The sequence below is a fragment of the Haliotis asinina genome, chromosome 10 (genome assembly GCF_037392515.1).
Source record: "Haliotis asinina isolate JCU_RB_2024 chromosome 10, JCU_Hal_asi_v2, whole genome shotgun sequence".
Lineage (NCBI taxonomy): Eukaryota > Metazoa > Mollusca > Gastropoda > Lepetellida > Haliotidae > Haliotis > Haliotis asinina.
In genome coordinates this window covers 31,164,068-31,179,518 of record NC_090289.1, presented here as the reverse complement: position 1 = coordinate 31,179,518, position 15,451 = coordinate 31,164,068, and the positions used below count along the sequence as shown (strand labels likewise).

General features: G+C 40.7%; 1 protein-coding gene across 1 annotated transcript in view; it reads left to right on the top strand.

The window, feature by feature from the left end:
- The window catches only part of LOC137298638 (mucin-19-like), a 61,330-nt gene that overhangs the window by 41,791 nt on the left and 4,088 nt on the right, over positions 1 to 15,451 (top strand). Inside the window, exons 9-21 of the mRNA XM_067830922.1 lie at positions 562 to 775; positions 1,479 to 1,724; positions 4,460 to 4,669; positions 5,103 to 5,357; positions 5,914 to 6,124; positions 7,018 to 7,199; positions 7,670 to 7,831; positions 9,504 to 9,623; positions 10,040 to 10,159; positions 10,539 to 10,667; positions 12,277 to 12,537; positions 13,730 to 13,855; positions 15,171 to 15,284. Coding sequence (XP_067687023.1) covers positions 562 to 775; positions 1,479 to 1,724; positions 4,460 to 4,669; positions 5,103 to 5,357; positions 5,914 to 6,124; positions 7,018 to 7,199; positions 7,670 to 7,831; positions 9,504 to 9,623; positions 10,040 to 10,159; positions 10,539 to 10,667; positions 12,277 to 12,537; positions 13,730 to 13,855; positions 15,171 to 15,284 — 2,350 coding nt within the window. The remainder of the gene's footprint in view (positions 1 to 561; positions 776 to 1,478; positions 1,725 to 4,459; positions 4,670 to 5,102; positions 5,358 to 5,913; positions 6,125 to 7,017; positions 7,200 to 7,669; positions 7,832 to 9,503; positions 9,624 to 10,039; positions 10,160 to 10,538; positions 10,668 to 12,276; positions 12,538 to 13,729; positions 13,856 to 15,170; positions 15,285 to 15,451) is intronic.

Here is a 15,451-nt window from a genome sequence, read left to right as displayed (position 1 = left end):
TGGATATAGGTCATAGTAATGATGTAATATTTAACGCGAGTATCTGGCTCAAAGGATTGCCAAGGTTCGTTCATGTTCTGCTAATAACTGTACTAGGACCTGTTCTTTACTGAGAAAACATCCCTGGAGATGTAACACGGTTCCTGGGGAACATTTTCTCCTAACCTTTAAACTTCATGATCTATTGCCTACATGTAGTTATGCAACTGTATATGAAACCGGCTTTAGTTTCGACTATACTGTGTGCTGTCCCATTCCAGTTGATACATCACTGAATTTTCAAAATATGTTAATCGAACAGGGATAAGAGAAGATTTGTCGATGACCACGGAAATGTTGACACAAGTTAAACCCACGCGGTTCATCCTACTAACCATAGTTTACTTAATCCAATGCCCGCCTACCCATGTCTTGAATATCTGATGTCATCACTGATTTTCCATAGTCACTTATTTTCGCCCTTTACACTCTGCGGAATATGTTCAGAGGATAGTCAAAACTTGGTACAGTTTTGTACTGATGTTTTACATGCGTGCCTAATGTATATGTTGGTATATTTAGCGGTGTTGCTACAACTCGTACGGATCGCTGGACGTTCAGTACCCTTCAGGAGGTCACTTCGTGCGGCACTCCCCCTTCCTGCAACCTGCAGCATACCTGCGGGAGGACGTGGAGCCACGAACCGTTTGCTGTGACCTGTCTGACCTCTGTGACCTGTACCTCACGGAACTGCGACCTCCAGATGACTGCCATCTTTATCGTACTCCGACACTAGGTATGGCTTCTCTTTGAATTTTCATGGACCCAAACACTCACTCGACCTCACTCAGACACTATTACCCACGCGTATATTCACTCAGTTTGACAACCACAAACACTTTTCCCAGTCAGTGTCAGCCACTCATTCACCTTTTAAACTACTACATTCTTAGAGGGTTGATACATTCTCATCCACATTAGATGAAGCTGCGTAATAATGAAGACATTAGTGTTTCGCTGTGGAGATTATATGATGTCAGCAAGGCTTAACGCTGAACTTGTGAAAATTTACCTCTGTTTGAAGATGATCTCGAAAGGTTCTTGCAGCGAAATATGGATGTGAATGAAATAACACCCCTTTATTCACCCACTATATCGATGTTTCTTCTCAGCAGACAGTGCTCCCATGTCAGTATACCGCCAACTAACAGTGCCATGTAACTTTTCACTCAGACTCTATTCCTGCCATTCTCTATCAAATCTGCTCACTACAACAAACCCCAAATCCGAGTAACACACCCCTCTGTTCACCCACTGTACTCACCCTCGTCCATCCAAGTACTCACGTCACAAACACTTGACCACCATCCCTACCCATTCTCGCCCATCCAAGTACTCACTTGAAAAACACTCAACCACCAACCCTACCCATTCTCGTCTATCCAAGTTCTCATTTCAAAAACACTCCACCACCAACTGTACCCTTTCTTGTGTTACAGCCACATACTATGGCGATCCCCACCTGCAGACCTTGGATGGGTTGAACTACACATTCAATGGACTGGGCGAGTACGTTCTCTTCCAAGTAGAGGATCAGCACAAGGTCCTCGTGTTCGAGATCCAGGCCCGGACTGCATCTGTGTCCAACTCCACCAACAACAACGCCACAATCTTCACCGCTGTAGTCGTGCAGGACTACATGGCAGGATCTTCTATTCAGGCCGAACTCTCGCAGGACAGAAAAGGTAGCAGTAAACTGCAAATTCCACTCAAACATTTTCGACAAATATTTATGACGTTTGACTTTCTATAGGCTTTTTAAAGGTTTGAACAGTTGATATTTAATATCATCTGTTGTCATTAATTTATCCAGGGGCGGTGGAGTAGCCTAGTGGTTAAAGCGTTCGCTCATCACGCCGAAGACCCCGTGTTCGATTCCCCACATGAGTACAATGCGTGAAGTCCATTTCTGGTGTTCTCCGATGTACTATTGCGGGAATTCTGTTAAAAGCGACGTCCAACAAAACTCACTCACTCATTATTTTATCCTTCCCTATCACTTCACTTTCAGATGTGCTATTTTACAACAATGGTAATGATACCAGCGCTGACATTAAAGGAAATTTCATGAGTATAACAAACTACTCATCCATTTGGTCGGATGGCCTCGTCATCATCGCCACTTTACCTTCAGGTAATTGTGAAGTAAACACCTCTAAATAAGTCACGTAGTTTTCGTGTTTAGTACCGTTTATGAATAGACCTATATATTTCGTCAAACATCGACATCATATTTGATTTGTTGGCATTGTATGACTGTATCCAAGCCAACCAGCCAAATCGTTTCCTTTTGATATAGCCAATCAAACTATTCATATCACTGAATCTCTCGTCGTTCTTAACACTGATGTGACTGACAACATTCAGAAAAACGTGACAAAGTAATACTCCCCATTGCTCTCGGCGCCTCATGTTTGGTACCTCCCAGTAGCAAGACTGGCACTTGGTGTGCTGCAGGTCAATGCAGAAGGCTACAGTGTTGGTAAGTCTTCACATCTCCCTAAACATTCTTAGTGGATTCGACCACGGAAGCACCGTCCGTTCGCTTTCTGGGCTCCGTTGTTAAAGAGGAGAAAGGGCCCAAAGCTGATGATGGGCTCAAACAGCCTTACCGTGCCATAATCACTTTTGTTCATCACAGGATATTAAAGTGATATCAGTCAAATGTGTTGTATTTAGTGGGATTTAAGATGAATGAGGTAATTGTGATTTCGAATTGTATTTGAACACTAATATATGGTGCGTTTACAAGTGTAGTAATTACATTACATTTATAATAACTAGACTGGTGTATAGAGGATACTAAACGACCTTCCGTGTAATACCATTTTATTAAACGCGTTAATGATTTGGTATCAAACGAGCGAAAGCGAGCGAAAGCGAGTTTGATACTAAATTTTTAACGAGTTTAATGAAAATGGTATTTCACGGAAGCGAGTTTAGTATTCTGTTTATTACGCGCCAACATACATTGACAGAAACTGCGGCGAAATTGCCTACAGTGTGAGGACTCTCAGCTTTCAAGTCAAGCAAGGTCTAGTAAAATCGCGACATCAACATTAGCATTGTGACGTCACAACGTTGAACCATTTTGACGTCATACGTCAAGCGGTATTACACTAGTGTAATATTGAAGTGAAAATATTACACTGCAGTATCTTCAACGGGCGAGTACATTTATAATAACTAGACTGGTGTAAGAAGTTAACAGATGAAGCATACGAATAATGTTCCGTACAGTAGCAGTTTATAGCCAAGGCTTGTCTAACTCTACCGCTATCTCTAACTCTATCTGTCACTGATTTCTGGCTTTACAGTCGCATTTTATCTAAATAATGAGACTATTTAATGTACATTGAACGAATGGGTAGATTTAGTATCTCCAGTGAGTTTCTAAAGGGAGATAACTTCAGTGTATTGGGTGTCTCCTCTTTGTTGACGCGTTGAGCTCTAGTTGAGCTCTTGTGTATTCTTTTTCTTTTTTATAGTTTGTTCATTTATGCTAATTATAAGCATGAGCATGGGTGGGCATGGCAGCGTATTTAGAAGAAAAGAGGATGGCAGTTTCACCAAACCTTATTGGAACAGTCTCAATTACAGTTATTGACAGAGGTACACATTGTTAATGTATAAAGTTCAGTCAGATGCTTCTGTACGAACTGGAATGTTGGTAGGTAGTCATTCTTTCTAAAGTTGAAAATTTACAGAATGATTACAAGGGTTAAGGGGTTGTTATTTTTTCGATACATGGCCAAAAGGAACGTCTTCTTTGGATATTGTCACCGGATATTGTAGGATATCCAACTTTCCAGGTCACTCCAGACGGACTCACTTTGCTGCATCCTCAGAGTATATGTATAACATCTTCCATGTCTTTAGGACAGTAACTGCATTTTATACTGTCTACGTGACCCATCTTGGGGAGGTGACAGTTGGTTGGCAGTATATAGTGAAAGATTTTATATTGAAATCAGAGGTAGTTCAGAGGCTTTCGTGCAACTCCATGGGATAGAACTGATGCTCCCCCTGTCTTGTTCGTTAATATTATATCCAAGAACGTACTCTCATTTAGTCAGGTGGCTATTTCTCTCGCATTGTTTTTGATACGTATTGTGTAGTAATACTGTCAGTCATTTTTCTTTGTTCAGAAGTTCAGATATCTGGGGTCTGACTGCATACGAAATGGTAAAAGAGGAGATTGTAGGAAAGTGGTTAGCTTTGGTAATCGTTGGCCTTTGCAGGATTCTCGTACAGCTTTAACAACACCTGCATAGGTTGAAAGGTTTTCACATTGCAAAGTGTACTCTGTAGAAGTAGGTTCAGCTATGACTCTGGCTGGTTACATGGGGGTCACTGGATGAACCACCGCGCTGGAAGACCGAAGTGGACACAACTGCTAACTGAAATATGCTTCTTCCAGGAGTTAGTATCAACATCACCCACAACGTGAAGATGCTAGACGTTGCCCTCGCCGTGCCCTCTGATTGGCTAAATAGCTCAGATGTTACGATCAGTGGACTGCTGGGAAATTTCAATGGCGACTTGACCGATGACTTTACTCTACCAAATGGCACTATTTTGAGCCATAAGATGTCGGATGAAGATATATTTCATAAATTTGGAGAAAAATGTAAGTGAACATCTTACTTACGCGGACAAATGTCGCTAATAGTTCATGGGAGAAAGTTTCTGAATATTGCTCATAGTTATATGTATACAATCAAGAATTATCTACCGTTGATCCCAGCCTCTTAAACGTATTCGGTGAAATGCAGCTTCTCGTGTAAAGACTTTTCAGTCCCTTATGACTACCTATGAGCAGTGTTTCCTGTGATCGTTTGCTAACCTGTCTATATGCCCATAGGCCGGATCCAGGGGGTAGGGGCGGGGATGGGTGCATACCAATGGACCCCCACCCCACCCCATCTGAATAGTGTGCACCCCACCCCTTCCCCCACTCCCTTTGTCAAAAAGCTGTATCCACCCCACATACAGATTTTGAAAAGTGGACTGTAAACCGTAATATATATCCTCTTACTAAATACAAAATTGACTCACTTCAGGGCGCACAGATCTGCCAGGAATAAATAGGACAAATGTGTTTAAGTACAACCCAGGACGGACCTCTTCCTTCTATCAGCATCCGGAATTTCTTCCCCTGTTCCTTGACAAAGTGAATACAACAGACAAGGCCGTGCTTGCTTGTGGACACGACGACTTGGAGTGTATCTATGACTACATTGTCACTGGAGACGCCACCATATCCAATAACACCAAACACGTGAAACAATCTGCAAAGAAGAAGAGGATAGACACAGGTGTTGTAATATCTCATTTACACGTGGTATCTCATTCACACGTAATATCTCATTTACACGTGGTATCTCATTTACACGTGGTATCTCATTTGCACGTGGTATGTCATTTACAGACTTGAAATGTTTTACATGGCCACAGATGGCCAGGATTGTGTTGAAAGAGCTGAGGAAAGTCTCGTCTGGTGGGAAATCCTTTAATATGGAAGCTGAGACTTTAGTTTTGGCAGAATCAGTTGCACAGCCTGTATTTGTCGCCCAGCATATTCGTTGCTAGCCTTCGCGAGATGCGAAAACTGGAAAGAGACATTCCGAGTGTACATTTCCCTATTTTTAAACCACGCGGTGATTGGTCGGGCGAACATTTTCCGATTTTTAAACGACGCTGTGATTGGTCGGGCGAAATTGAACAGATCTTTGGTTACGTCAGTGAGCACTTAGTCTAGTAAGATATTAGTATAAAATGTGATTGCTGCCATTCATACAGAAACAAAGCCCCAACTCAGAATATCTTGACGTAGGATTAATTTTGCAAATTTCGTGCCTCGTTGTATTTCAGAAAACCATGTGCCTCGGGTGATCAGCGACGTGCAGGTGAACGTCACTGCTGGTAAAAGTTTCGCTGTCACCGCCACAGCTCTCGACGACGACACTGACCAAGACGTCACTCTGATCATGTCCGGATCCTATAGCAACCAGACCATGAGCAAAACTAACACCAGCCTTCAATATGTTTTCACTCGCAATGATGAAACACCCTTCAACATCAGGTAGATTAATCATAACATGTTGTATTACGCTGCTTTGTCAGCCCATATCAACCCTATGCAACCTAAGTATGATTATGGGTATGTGAGCGAGTGTGGTTTCACGCCAATAGTCGCAATATATTCCAGCATTATCACGACGTGAGTGAGTACGGTTTTACTCCACGTTTAACAATATTCCAGCAATATCAAGGCGGGTGACACCAGAAATGGACTTCACACAGCTACCCAAGTGGGGTCCTCGGCGTGACGCGTAAACCACTGGGCTCAACACCAACACAGTTATTATGAGTGAGAAGTTACCGGGGTGAACACAACATACAGTAAACTATGCTTATAGCCAACACTATAGCTTATAGCATAACTAAGTGACGAATATGACGAAATTATTTTCCCTGCTCAGTGCATGTATACTGCACTAGTATAACTTCGGTTATAACGAACTAAAGCTAATGTCACTTGACTTCAACATAACCGTTGTTACATATTCATGCCTCGCGTGAGCATTTATAATTTTACTCCGATCACATCTTACACACAATATTAGGGGCGGTTGGGTAGCCTAGTGGTTAAAGCGTTCGCTCCTCACTTCGTGGACCCGGAGTCTGAAGCTGTTATTTTATCATGCCAAACAGGATCGGCTATAAACAGAACGGGATTCACTAGATCAAACATAACATGTATTCTACATTATTCACAGCATGGTTTTGTTGTATTTTTAACCGCGCTGTGTCAGAATCTGAACCAGAGAAACCAGATATTAAGAGCAATGATCCGCATCGCCTTGTCGCCCTTAACGACATACATTGGAATCTGTGAACCGCTTGTATCTCGGATTTCCCACACAGCGAATAAATCACAAATGATGGATGATTGCTGTGATGCTTCTCTGACAGTGGGTGTTTTTCCTCCATGTTTAGTTTTCACGCCGTGGACAGTGCCGGCGGTTCGTCTCCAACTCTCCAAGTCCGGATTGTATTGTGTCCCAGCTGCAGCAACAACGGCACATGTTACTTCCTTACGTCACCAAACCAGAACTTCCTCTCACTCAACTGCGAATGTCCACCTGGATGGACGGGTCTGTAGCATGTATTTTACGAATTTCATTGAAAAAAATATTATTTCACAGTTATTTCAAATTAACCACAACTGCTTGATTGTATAAAGTCAGGAAGAATGTATGCATATAAATTAATACCTTAATATTCTACCAAATTATAACCGAACAACATTGTAAACAAATGGATACTCACGATTCATGTAAGGGGTATGCACGAAAGGTAGGTTGGTTGGTTGTTTAACGACGCACTCAGTAATATTCCATATATATATACCCGGTTTGTAAATAATCGAAGCTGGTCCGGACAATCCAATGACCAACGTCATCAGCATCGAACTACGCATTTGGGATAAAATGACATATGTCAACCAAGTCAGAGAACGTGACCAGCCGATCCCGTCTTACGACAAGCAAATTCTAATCCGGAACTTTACGGGTCTGCACGAAAAGCTTTAAATGCAATACTAGTGATTCATGCACACTTTCAGGGCCTACATGTGACACAGACTTCAATGGTTGCCATCCAAACCCATGTCCCATGGGTACCAACTGCACAGACCTCACCCCAGCGGAGCAGCGTAGACTGGGTCGCGTGAACAACTGTACATCGTGTCCAAAGGGATTCAGATTATCGGACGGAAAATGTACAGGTTAGTGTTGTTAAAATAGTCAGTTAGCCACAGAAAAGGAAAAACTTTTCAGTCATTCAAGTTTACTCTGTACACATGGCTCAACAAATTCAACTGTATTATAAGGTATGCGATAGTTGTCACATGACCAAAACTGAATTCTTAAACTAAAGATTTGTAGCAAATATATAGACGTCAAATGTAGTATATTTACATCAGGTGTGTTTAATATTTATTGTTGTGTTAATTTAGCCTTACAGTAGTTTTGGATGAACAAGAAGTATTCGTTACTGAGAAAAGAAAAGAAAAGAATATATATTTAAATAAAGAAAACATGTGAAAACTACTATTTTTCTACTACAACATTCGTATCATGGTAAGAAGCCCTGTATATGTAAAGTAACATTCACGTGTGTTCACATCACGTTCCTGATCACAGGACCTCCCAGCGTATTGTAAGCCTGTGACATTTTAGTGAAAACCGACACGCTTACAATTTTAGACCAGTCTGGACCGAAGTCTGTTTGCTGCAAAATCGTACCAATGAAAAGACAGTAAATGTGATTTTGTTTATCAACAAATCGTTTTAAATAGAAGCATAATATGGGGGAAACGTGTTTTACATCATGCGACGTTCAGTCAAATTGTTATCTCATTTGACAGTGACAATGATAATATTTTAGACCAGACCAGTTTTGAGACTATCCCTAGTGTTTCGCTAGATTACAGTACCATGTTTGTAAACAAAATGTGATAACACTTTGGATAAACGTTTGATGAAGTAGGATGAACATGACTTGGTCAACATTAAAAGAATGCAGCTTGTGGAGAAAATATAGCCTTCTAGTGTAAGGCGTGAGTATTGGCTTTTCTAGGCAGTTTATTGTGGAATATGGTTCCGAGATATTTCTAATCCTCTACCACTTGCATTTCGTCCCTTTCGATGATTACTGTCCTGGTTCTAGAGATCGTTTCCTGGTCTATAATCATTTCTCTTTTCTTGGTGACATTTAGTACAAGATAATTGTCTTGAAGTCAAGACACATCACATCATATCAGGAAGTGAATCTATCAGTTTCGTTTCTGTAATCTAGTTCAGAACTGTTAATGAGTACTGTTAATGCGTCATCACTCAGTCATTTGTGTTCGGGGTAAACAGAACGGGAGATAATACACATCCTTGGGGAGCACCAGTATTCGTGAGTGTTAATTCAGAAGTGGAAGAGTTCACACACTTAATCCTTGGGGGAAACTAAACCCCCAGGCCTTCGGCCTACAGGCAAATACAGTGGAAACTGTCTAAACCGGCACCCATCAGGACTCAAGAAATAATCCACAATAGACAACATGCCGGATTGTAGAGCTGAAGATTAATGTTCAAGTCCCGAACAGGTCTGAGATTGGATGTCGGTGTTGACAACTTGCTGGATTGGACAGATGCCAGTTTTGACATCTTCCACTGTACTTCAGTCACCATGGTCCCCCACCCCAACTACAAGGCACAAGGAGGTGTTACATGAATGTTATAACAAACGGGCCCGGGGCACACGCGTAGTTTTACATATCTACTTATAAGGAGGTACGTTAACATCAGTGTATCCCGTTTAAAAATGAACATGGAATAACCTGTAACTCAGGAAGGAATACGCAAGGAATACGAAGCTGCCTAACCAAGGTATTACTTTGCCTTCAGATATAGATGAATGCAGTGATCACCATGGTTGCACCGGAAAATGTCACAACGCCCCTGGCAGTTACTACTGTACGTGTGACGAGGGCTACGTTCTTTCACCCGATGATAAAACATGTCAAGGTATGTGCTTTTAGTACTGTCCTTTTGTACATAATTTATTATGTTAAAACCCATATATGAGGTATGTGATCATGCGGGAATATTTCGGGAGCATTATTTTACATGGAATTATCTACCATGTTCATCACACGCCCTTAATGCGATTCAAACAGCTTCCTAAGTTACATTACACACGGTGTAGGAAAATATCAATACCAACGAGGGAATCGTCCACTGTATCACATAGCGCAGAATGATGTGTAGCCCTGGATCTTACAATATCTTTGAAACACGTAGAGTGCCACACAATGACTTTCTGATCCTGTCGAAACACTGAGCTTACTAAATGTAGATCCTGCACGTGAACGTAAATGCATTTTACTATACAAGTGTGCCACGTCGATAACCCTTACCATATTCACGTCTACGTGTTTCAGATATCAATGAGTGCAGCGAGAAACTTGACGACTGTGATCAGTTATGTGAAAACTTTCCGGGAGGATTCCGTTGCCAGTGTCGCAAGGGGTACAACATGACTGGAAAAGGGACTTGTGAAGGTACCTCCTAGAAACTCCTGTGGGAAGATACCAGTGAAACATATTGGAGAAGATCTCTGTCGTGCAAATTTATATACTAATAATTACACGATAATTACAATTATATATATTCTTTAAATGCCGTTTTTAAAGAATATACCCTAATAAAAGAATATACCTAAATATACACACATGTTTATATTTCATATATAATCATTCATGTATGTATGTATGTATGTATGTATGTATGTATGTATGTATGTATGTATGTATGTATGTATGTATGTATGTATGTATAATAATTAATATATTATTTCAGGCAAATATAAAGCTATATTCATTATAGCTAGACATTTAGAGTGATTAGACATGTGGACCAGTCACGTCTTTCCTATGACAGTCATTGCAGGCGGACTGAAGACCTGTGCTGAACGTCGCCTGAACTGTACCCACTGTATGGAGGATTCGAGTGGTGCCAAGTGTTTTTGTCCACGAGGATGGATACTGGTGGACGAGACGAGATGTCAAGGTCAGACTACTTTTCATTTACCATTTAAATGTAAACATGGACTTTGATACCTTCGTCCATAATATCCGATTAAGCAGCATCGACAACTACAATAAGTGCAATCTTGTGTCTATTTTATATATAAAATACCACTGGCATGGTTTGATTCTACATTAACTTTTGTGTCCGCAGGAGAGAAAGCCTATTCCGTATTTGGCTTATAAACACACTGAGTACTTTAAAAATTTACAGGATGCAAATTCCTGCGTTCTATACGCATTACAGTTGACAAGGACTCAACAAAATAGATTAGCGCGTCCACAGGGACGCAGAAAATGTCCAAATACTATTTTTTAAATTTTGATCAAGTAACAATAAGTTATCACTGTGTCAGCTACTTACCGGACTATGATATCATTTGCAGTTGAAATACTGTGATGATCATGATACACAAATGCAATAACAGTAACTCAACTGCAACAATATTATAATATATACAGTTTAGTATAAATTATAATAATAATATACCCCCATTTTGTAATCCAGGACCCCTGAAAATTAAGAGTGTGAGTCCGAGGGACCCTCAGACACAAGACTCAGGACTCTGTTCTTGCTTACCGTCGCTTTCAGCAGGTCTTGATCTGTATGACGACGATGTGTCAATAATAAATAAAGTCTTTCATTCGGGTAACTTAGTAATACGCACGAAAACATATTTTAAGCCATATCACCGAAACTGTCTCTCGGGTAATTCAATCCTCGATAATCTCCAGGGTATTCATTCCAATTTATGGACCAATTTAGTCACCTGTCATAACCTGCATGGGCCCCTGTTTAAACCTAGAAGGTCAACTGGTCTAATATTTAACATGTGAATATATTAAACTCTTGTGTTGTATATTCTGGTCAGACATCGACGAATGTTCCACCTTATACCCCTGCCATCAGACCTGCAGCAACACTGATGGTGGTTTTAGCTGTTCCTGTAACCCTGGATACATACTTCAGGTTGACAAGAGGACGTGCAAAGGTACACCACAGCATAAACACACACACACACACACACACACACACACACACACACACACACACACACACACACACACACACACACACACACACACACACACACACACACACACACACACACACATATATATATATCGGTGTGTGTGTGTGTGTGTGTGTGCGCGCGTGTATGTTTTGGAGAAACTGACTTGTTCAGAACATAGGTTTGTACCTTTTGAATTGTATTCATGTGTCTGCGGTGTCTGTTGTGCTTGATCATTCATAGTGGTTCTTATTCAAACATTTCTAAAAATGCTGTGTACATCAGAGTCACTTTGGACTCTTAGAGGCAGACTAACACACAAAGGGAACCGTACAAAAGTGTTTGATAGTGGCTAGAAAATGGACAAATGAAGAAAGTGTTTTCAATCGAAATGAGCAGAATAGGCGTCTCAAAGTTGTTATTTTCTGTTTCCTTGTTTTCGCGACTGATTTCAGGTTGTAAAGTTGAAAAATGATATCGTTTGAAGAACTTGCATGCCATAGCGGCGTTTTAGACCTCTTGGTAAGCAAGGTCTCCCAGTCTCTGGGTTTCATATATGTGTACAATGTTGCTCTTCAGCTTGCACGGATCCTTTGATGTTCGGACCCAGTTGTTCAATGAGCTGTGCCCAGTGTCAACACCTTGAACGATGTGATCCACAGAAGGGATGCATTTGTGAGGAAGGGTACAGCGGAAGTGACTGCAGCAAGGACATTGACGAATGTCTGAGAGTTATCTCCCCTTGTTCTGACAGCTACGAACAATGTGTCAACACCATCGGTAGTTTCACCTGTGACTGCAAGGATGGGTATTTTAGGAATCGCACGGGCGCGTGTGAAAGTAAGTAAAGATCGATCAAGCTGTACTGACAAATAATATCAGAAATGGACCGACCGAAATTGCAGTTATTTTTTATGACCAATCTTTAATTTAGTACCTGTTTTAACACTAGCCCCAAAACCTCTGCTTAGCGGAGCAATATTTAATTATATATTATTATGACTATCATATAAGTTTATGTATTTTCAGGAAATGATTCCTTGTGCGAAATATGCATTATGTCAGAAAGGGTACCTTAAATATCCAGTCATTATTTTTATCATCGTCAGTAAAATTAATGAATACACATACGCAGTGTTCGCGGTAGGTTTTGACCGAGTGAAATACGAGAAATGTACGAGAAATATAATTACAAGTATGTAGTTCATATATGCTGCGCGTTAAATGTTCATTACAATCCTGAATCATTTCAAAATTGATTGTTTTGTTTTTATTTGTTGCAGTTTTAGGTACTTTTTTAATTAAGTAGATCAGAATCTATTCGTCCAAAACACGCAAGCAATATATTTTTGTGTATTTTTATTGTTTGGGTTTTTTTTTGCGTAAAACCCCCTGGTTTCTGCGTTAACGCGAACACTGTATACATTTAACACGTACCTCTGTACTCGTCGCAGATATCGATGAATGTGCGACAGGAGATTACAGTTGTGATGAACACGCCAGTTGTTATGACATCCTAGGGAGCTACACGTGTCTTTGTGATCAAGGATTCATTCGGAACGGGACACTATGTAAAGGTACGGTGAATACAACCAGTTACAGTAGTACCCAATAGTTGTTCACAAATGCATTATCTAAGGTGCTAAGTATAGAATGTCCGTTTTGTAGGAACTTTACAGAAAAATACTGCAAGGTTGACTCGCATGTGAAATATAAGGGGAGATAATAGGGTGCCTAGAAAACTAAGACTGCATGAAAAATGAAATGTTTCTTGGGCACATTTCTTTTGAAAAGTGACGAGGACGGGAAGACATTTTTATTGTTTTTCTCACAGAAATACAGCTTAGGAAGTTTAGCACGTGTTAATGAGTTGTATATTCAGTCACACTCGTTCTTATATATGCTCATTCTTATTGTGGACAATGGATGATCGGGAAGCGGCCATGTCAAAATTAGTTGTTTTTTCTAAATGGCAAAAAAAAATTGTTAAATTGTTACGCATACAAATAAAAGTTCCTAATGTTCATTTCAGATATCGATGAATGCGAACTCGAAACAGATAACTGTGTACAGGATTGCGAGAACGTGGACGGCTCCTTCAACTGCCTTTGTCACCCTGGTTACGTCTTAAACAGCGACGGGTTTACCTGTACACCCGGTAAGATCTGGAAAATCAGGCATATGTTTTAGTTTGTTAAAAGTCATATGAAACTCTTCATGAAAACGGCTAACTAATCTGTTTGCATCAATGGTTTTAGATTTAAAACACAACTCAAAAGCATACAGACCCCAAGGAAATGCTCTATGTGATAAACATGGCCACTGTGTTTGTAAGAGGGGATACTACAACACTACCGGAACATGTGAAAGTGAGTATAATTCTTTACTCTGCAGTGGACATTACTCGATTCCAATTGCTCAACCAGAAATCACTTTTAGTAAATCTTGCCCTGAAATAATATTCGAAAGAAAGCATTTCTTTCTCAATCACTGCAATGATGAAATTATGAACGATTCCGGATTTAAACTTGAAATGGTTAAATTTGCAATGCCATTGCTTCACACCCATTGTGAAAACGGTTCGAAATTGCAGTCTGGGTCAAATCTACATTAGGTCCACTACTACACCGAAAGCTTTTTTCCCTCTATCTCCGAAGCTTTCGGGTTCAACGCAAGTAATGAAACAGATGCAGCATGTCTCGTAAACGCCAAATGTTCCTGCAAAGAACCAGATCATGATTAATACTACAAAACATGCTTTCATGTATTTATTATAATCTGTTTCAAGAACCGTGACTTAGTAATGTACTAGGAGCTGTTAGATCATCCTTCGAATATGCGCTTCTATACTTACCGTGAATAAAAAATATTAGTATATGCATGTGCAAAACTTTTTATCTGTTTTCAGAACCCTATTAAAAATACGCATAGCTCTCCCAGTTTTGCATGTTTAAGAATGACGCTGAAACGGTACTAGTTCCCACCCATCTAAAGCGCCGGTATACTGTGCTGTGAGCCATTATCGTCACAGTGTTCAGAAGCGTTTAAATCTCGCGGGGCGGTGAGGTAGCTTAGTGGTTAAAGCGTTCGTTCGTCACGCTGAAGACCCGGGTTCGATTCCCCACATGGGTACAATGTGTGAAGCCCATTTTCTGGTGTCCCCAGCCGTGATATTGCTGGAATATTGCTATAAAGCGGCGTAAAACTTAACTCACTCACTCACTTTAATCTTGCGAGGCGCTTTATCCGGTACTAAGCTGGTTCCATTCGTAACTACTCGTGTCAATCCGACAAGCCGGTTGGCGACTTCTTGTAGGTTACGGAAAGAGACGAGTAGTTACGACTAGTGCCAGTCTGGTTCTAAATTGCGCCACTAGACCGGACCAAGTGTACAACCGGTCACAGCTGTTGACAATCATAAAATAGTTGGCTCTTCTTTCGGGCACTATACGATCCAGATGCTTGTATTACAGAAGGAGACCCATGCAGCGGACGCAACTGCACACACGGCAAGTGTGATAATAGCACGGGTTTCTGCCAGTGTGATGATGGATACCGCCTGGACAACACCAAACTGGGCTGTACAGGTAACGCCGTAACACTACATATCAATATTTCATTTAAAGAGAATTCACAGTCAAGTGCCTTTTCATAATCTCGCGATCTAATTACAATGAATTGATTTCCATGTCCGATGCCGTATGCTCATTATCAGCTGCAGTGTGCTCAAAGACCCATCAACCCAATTAATGGA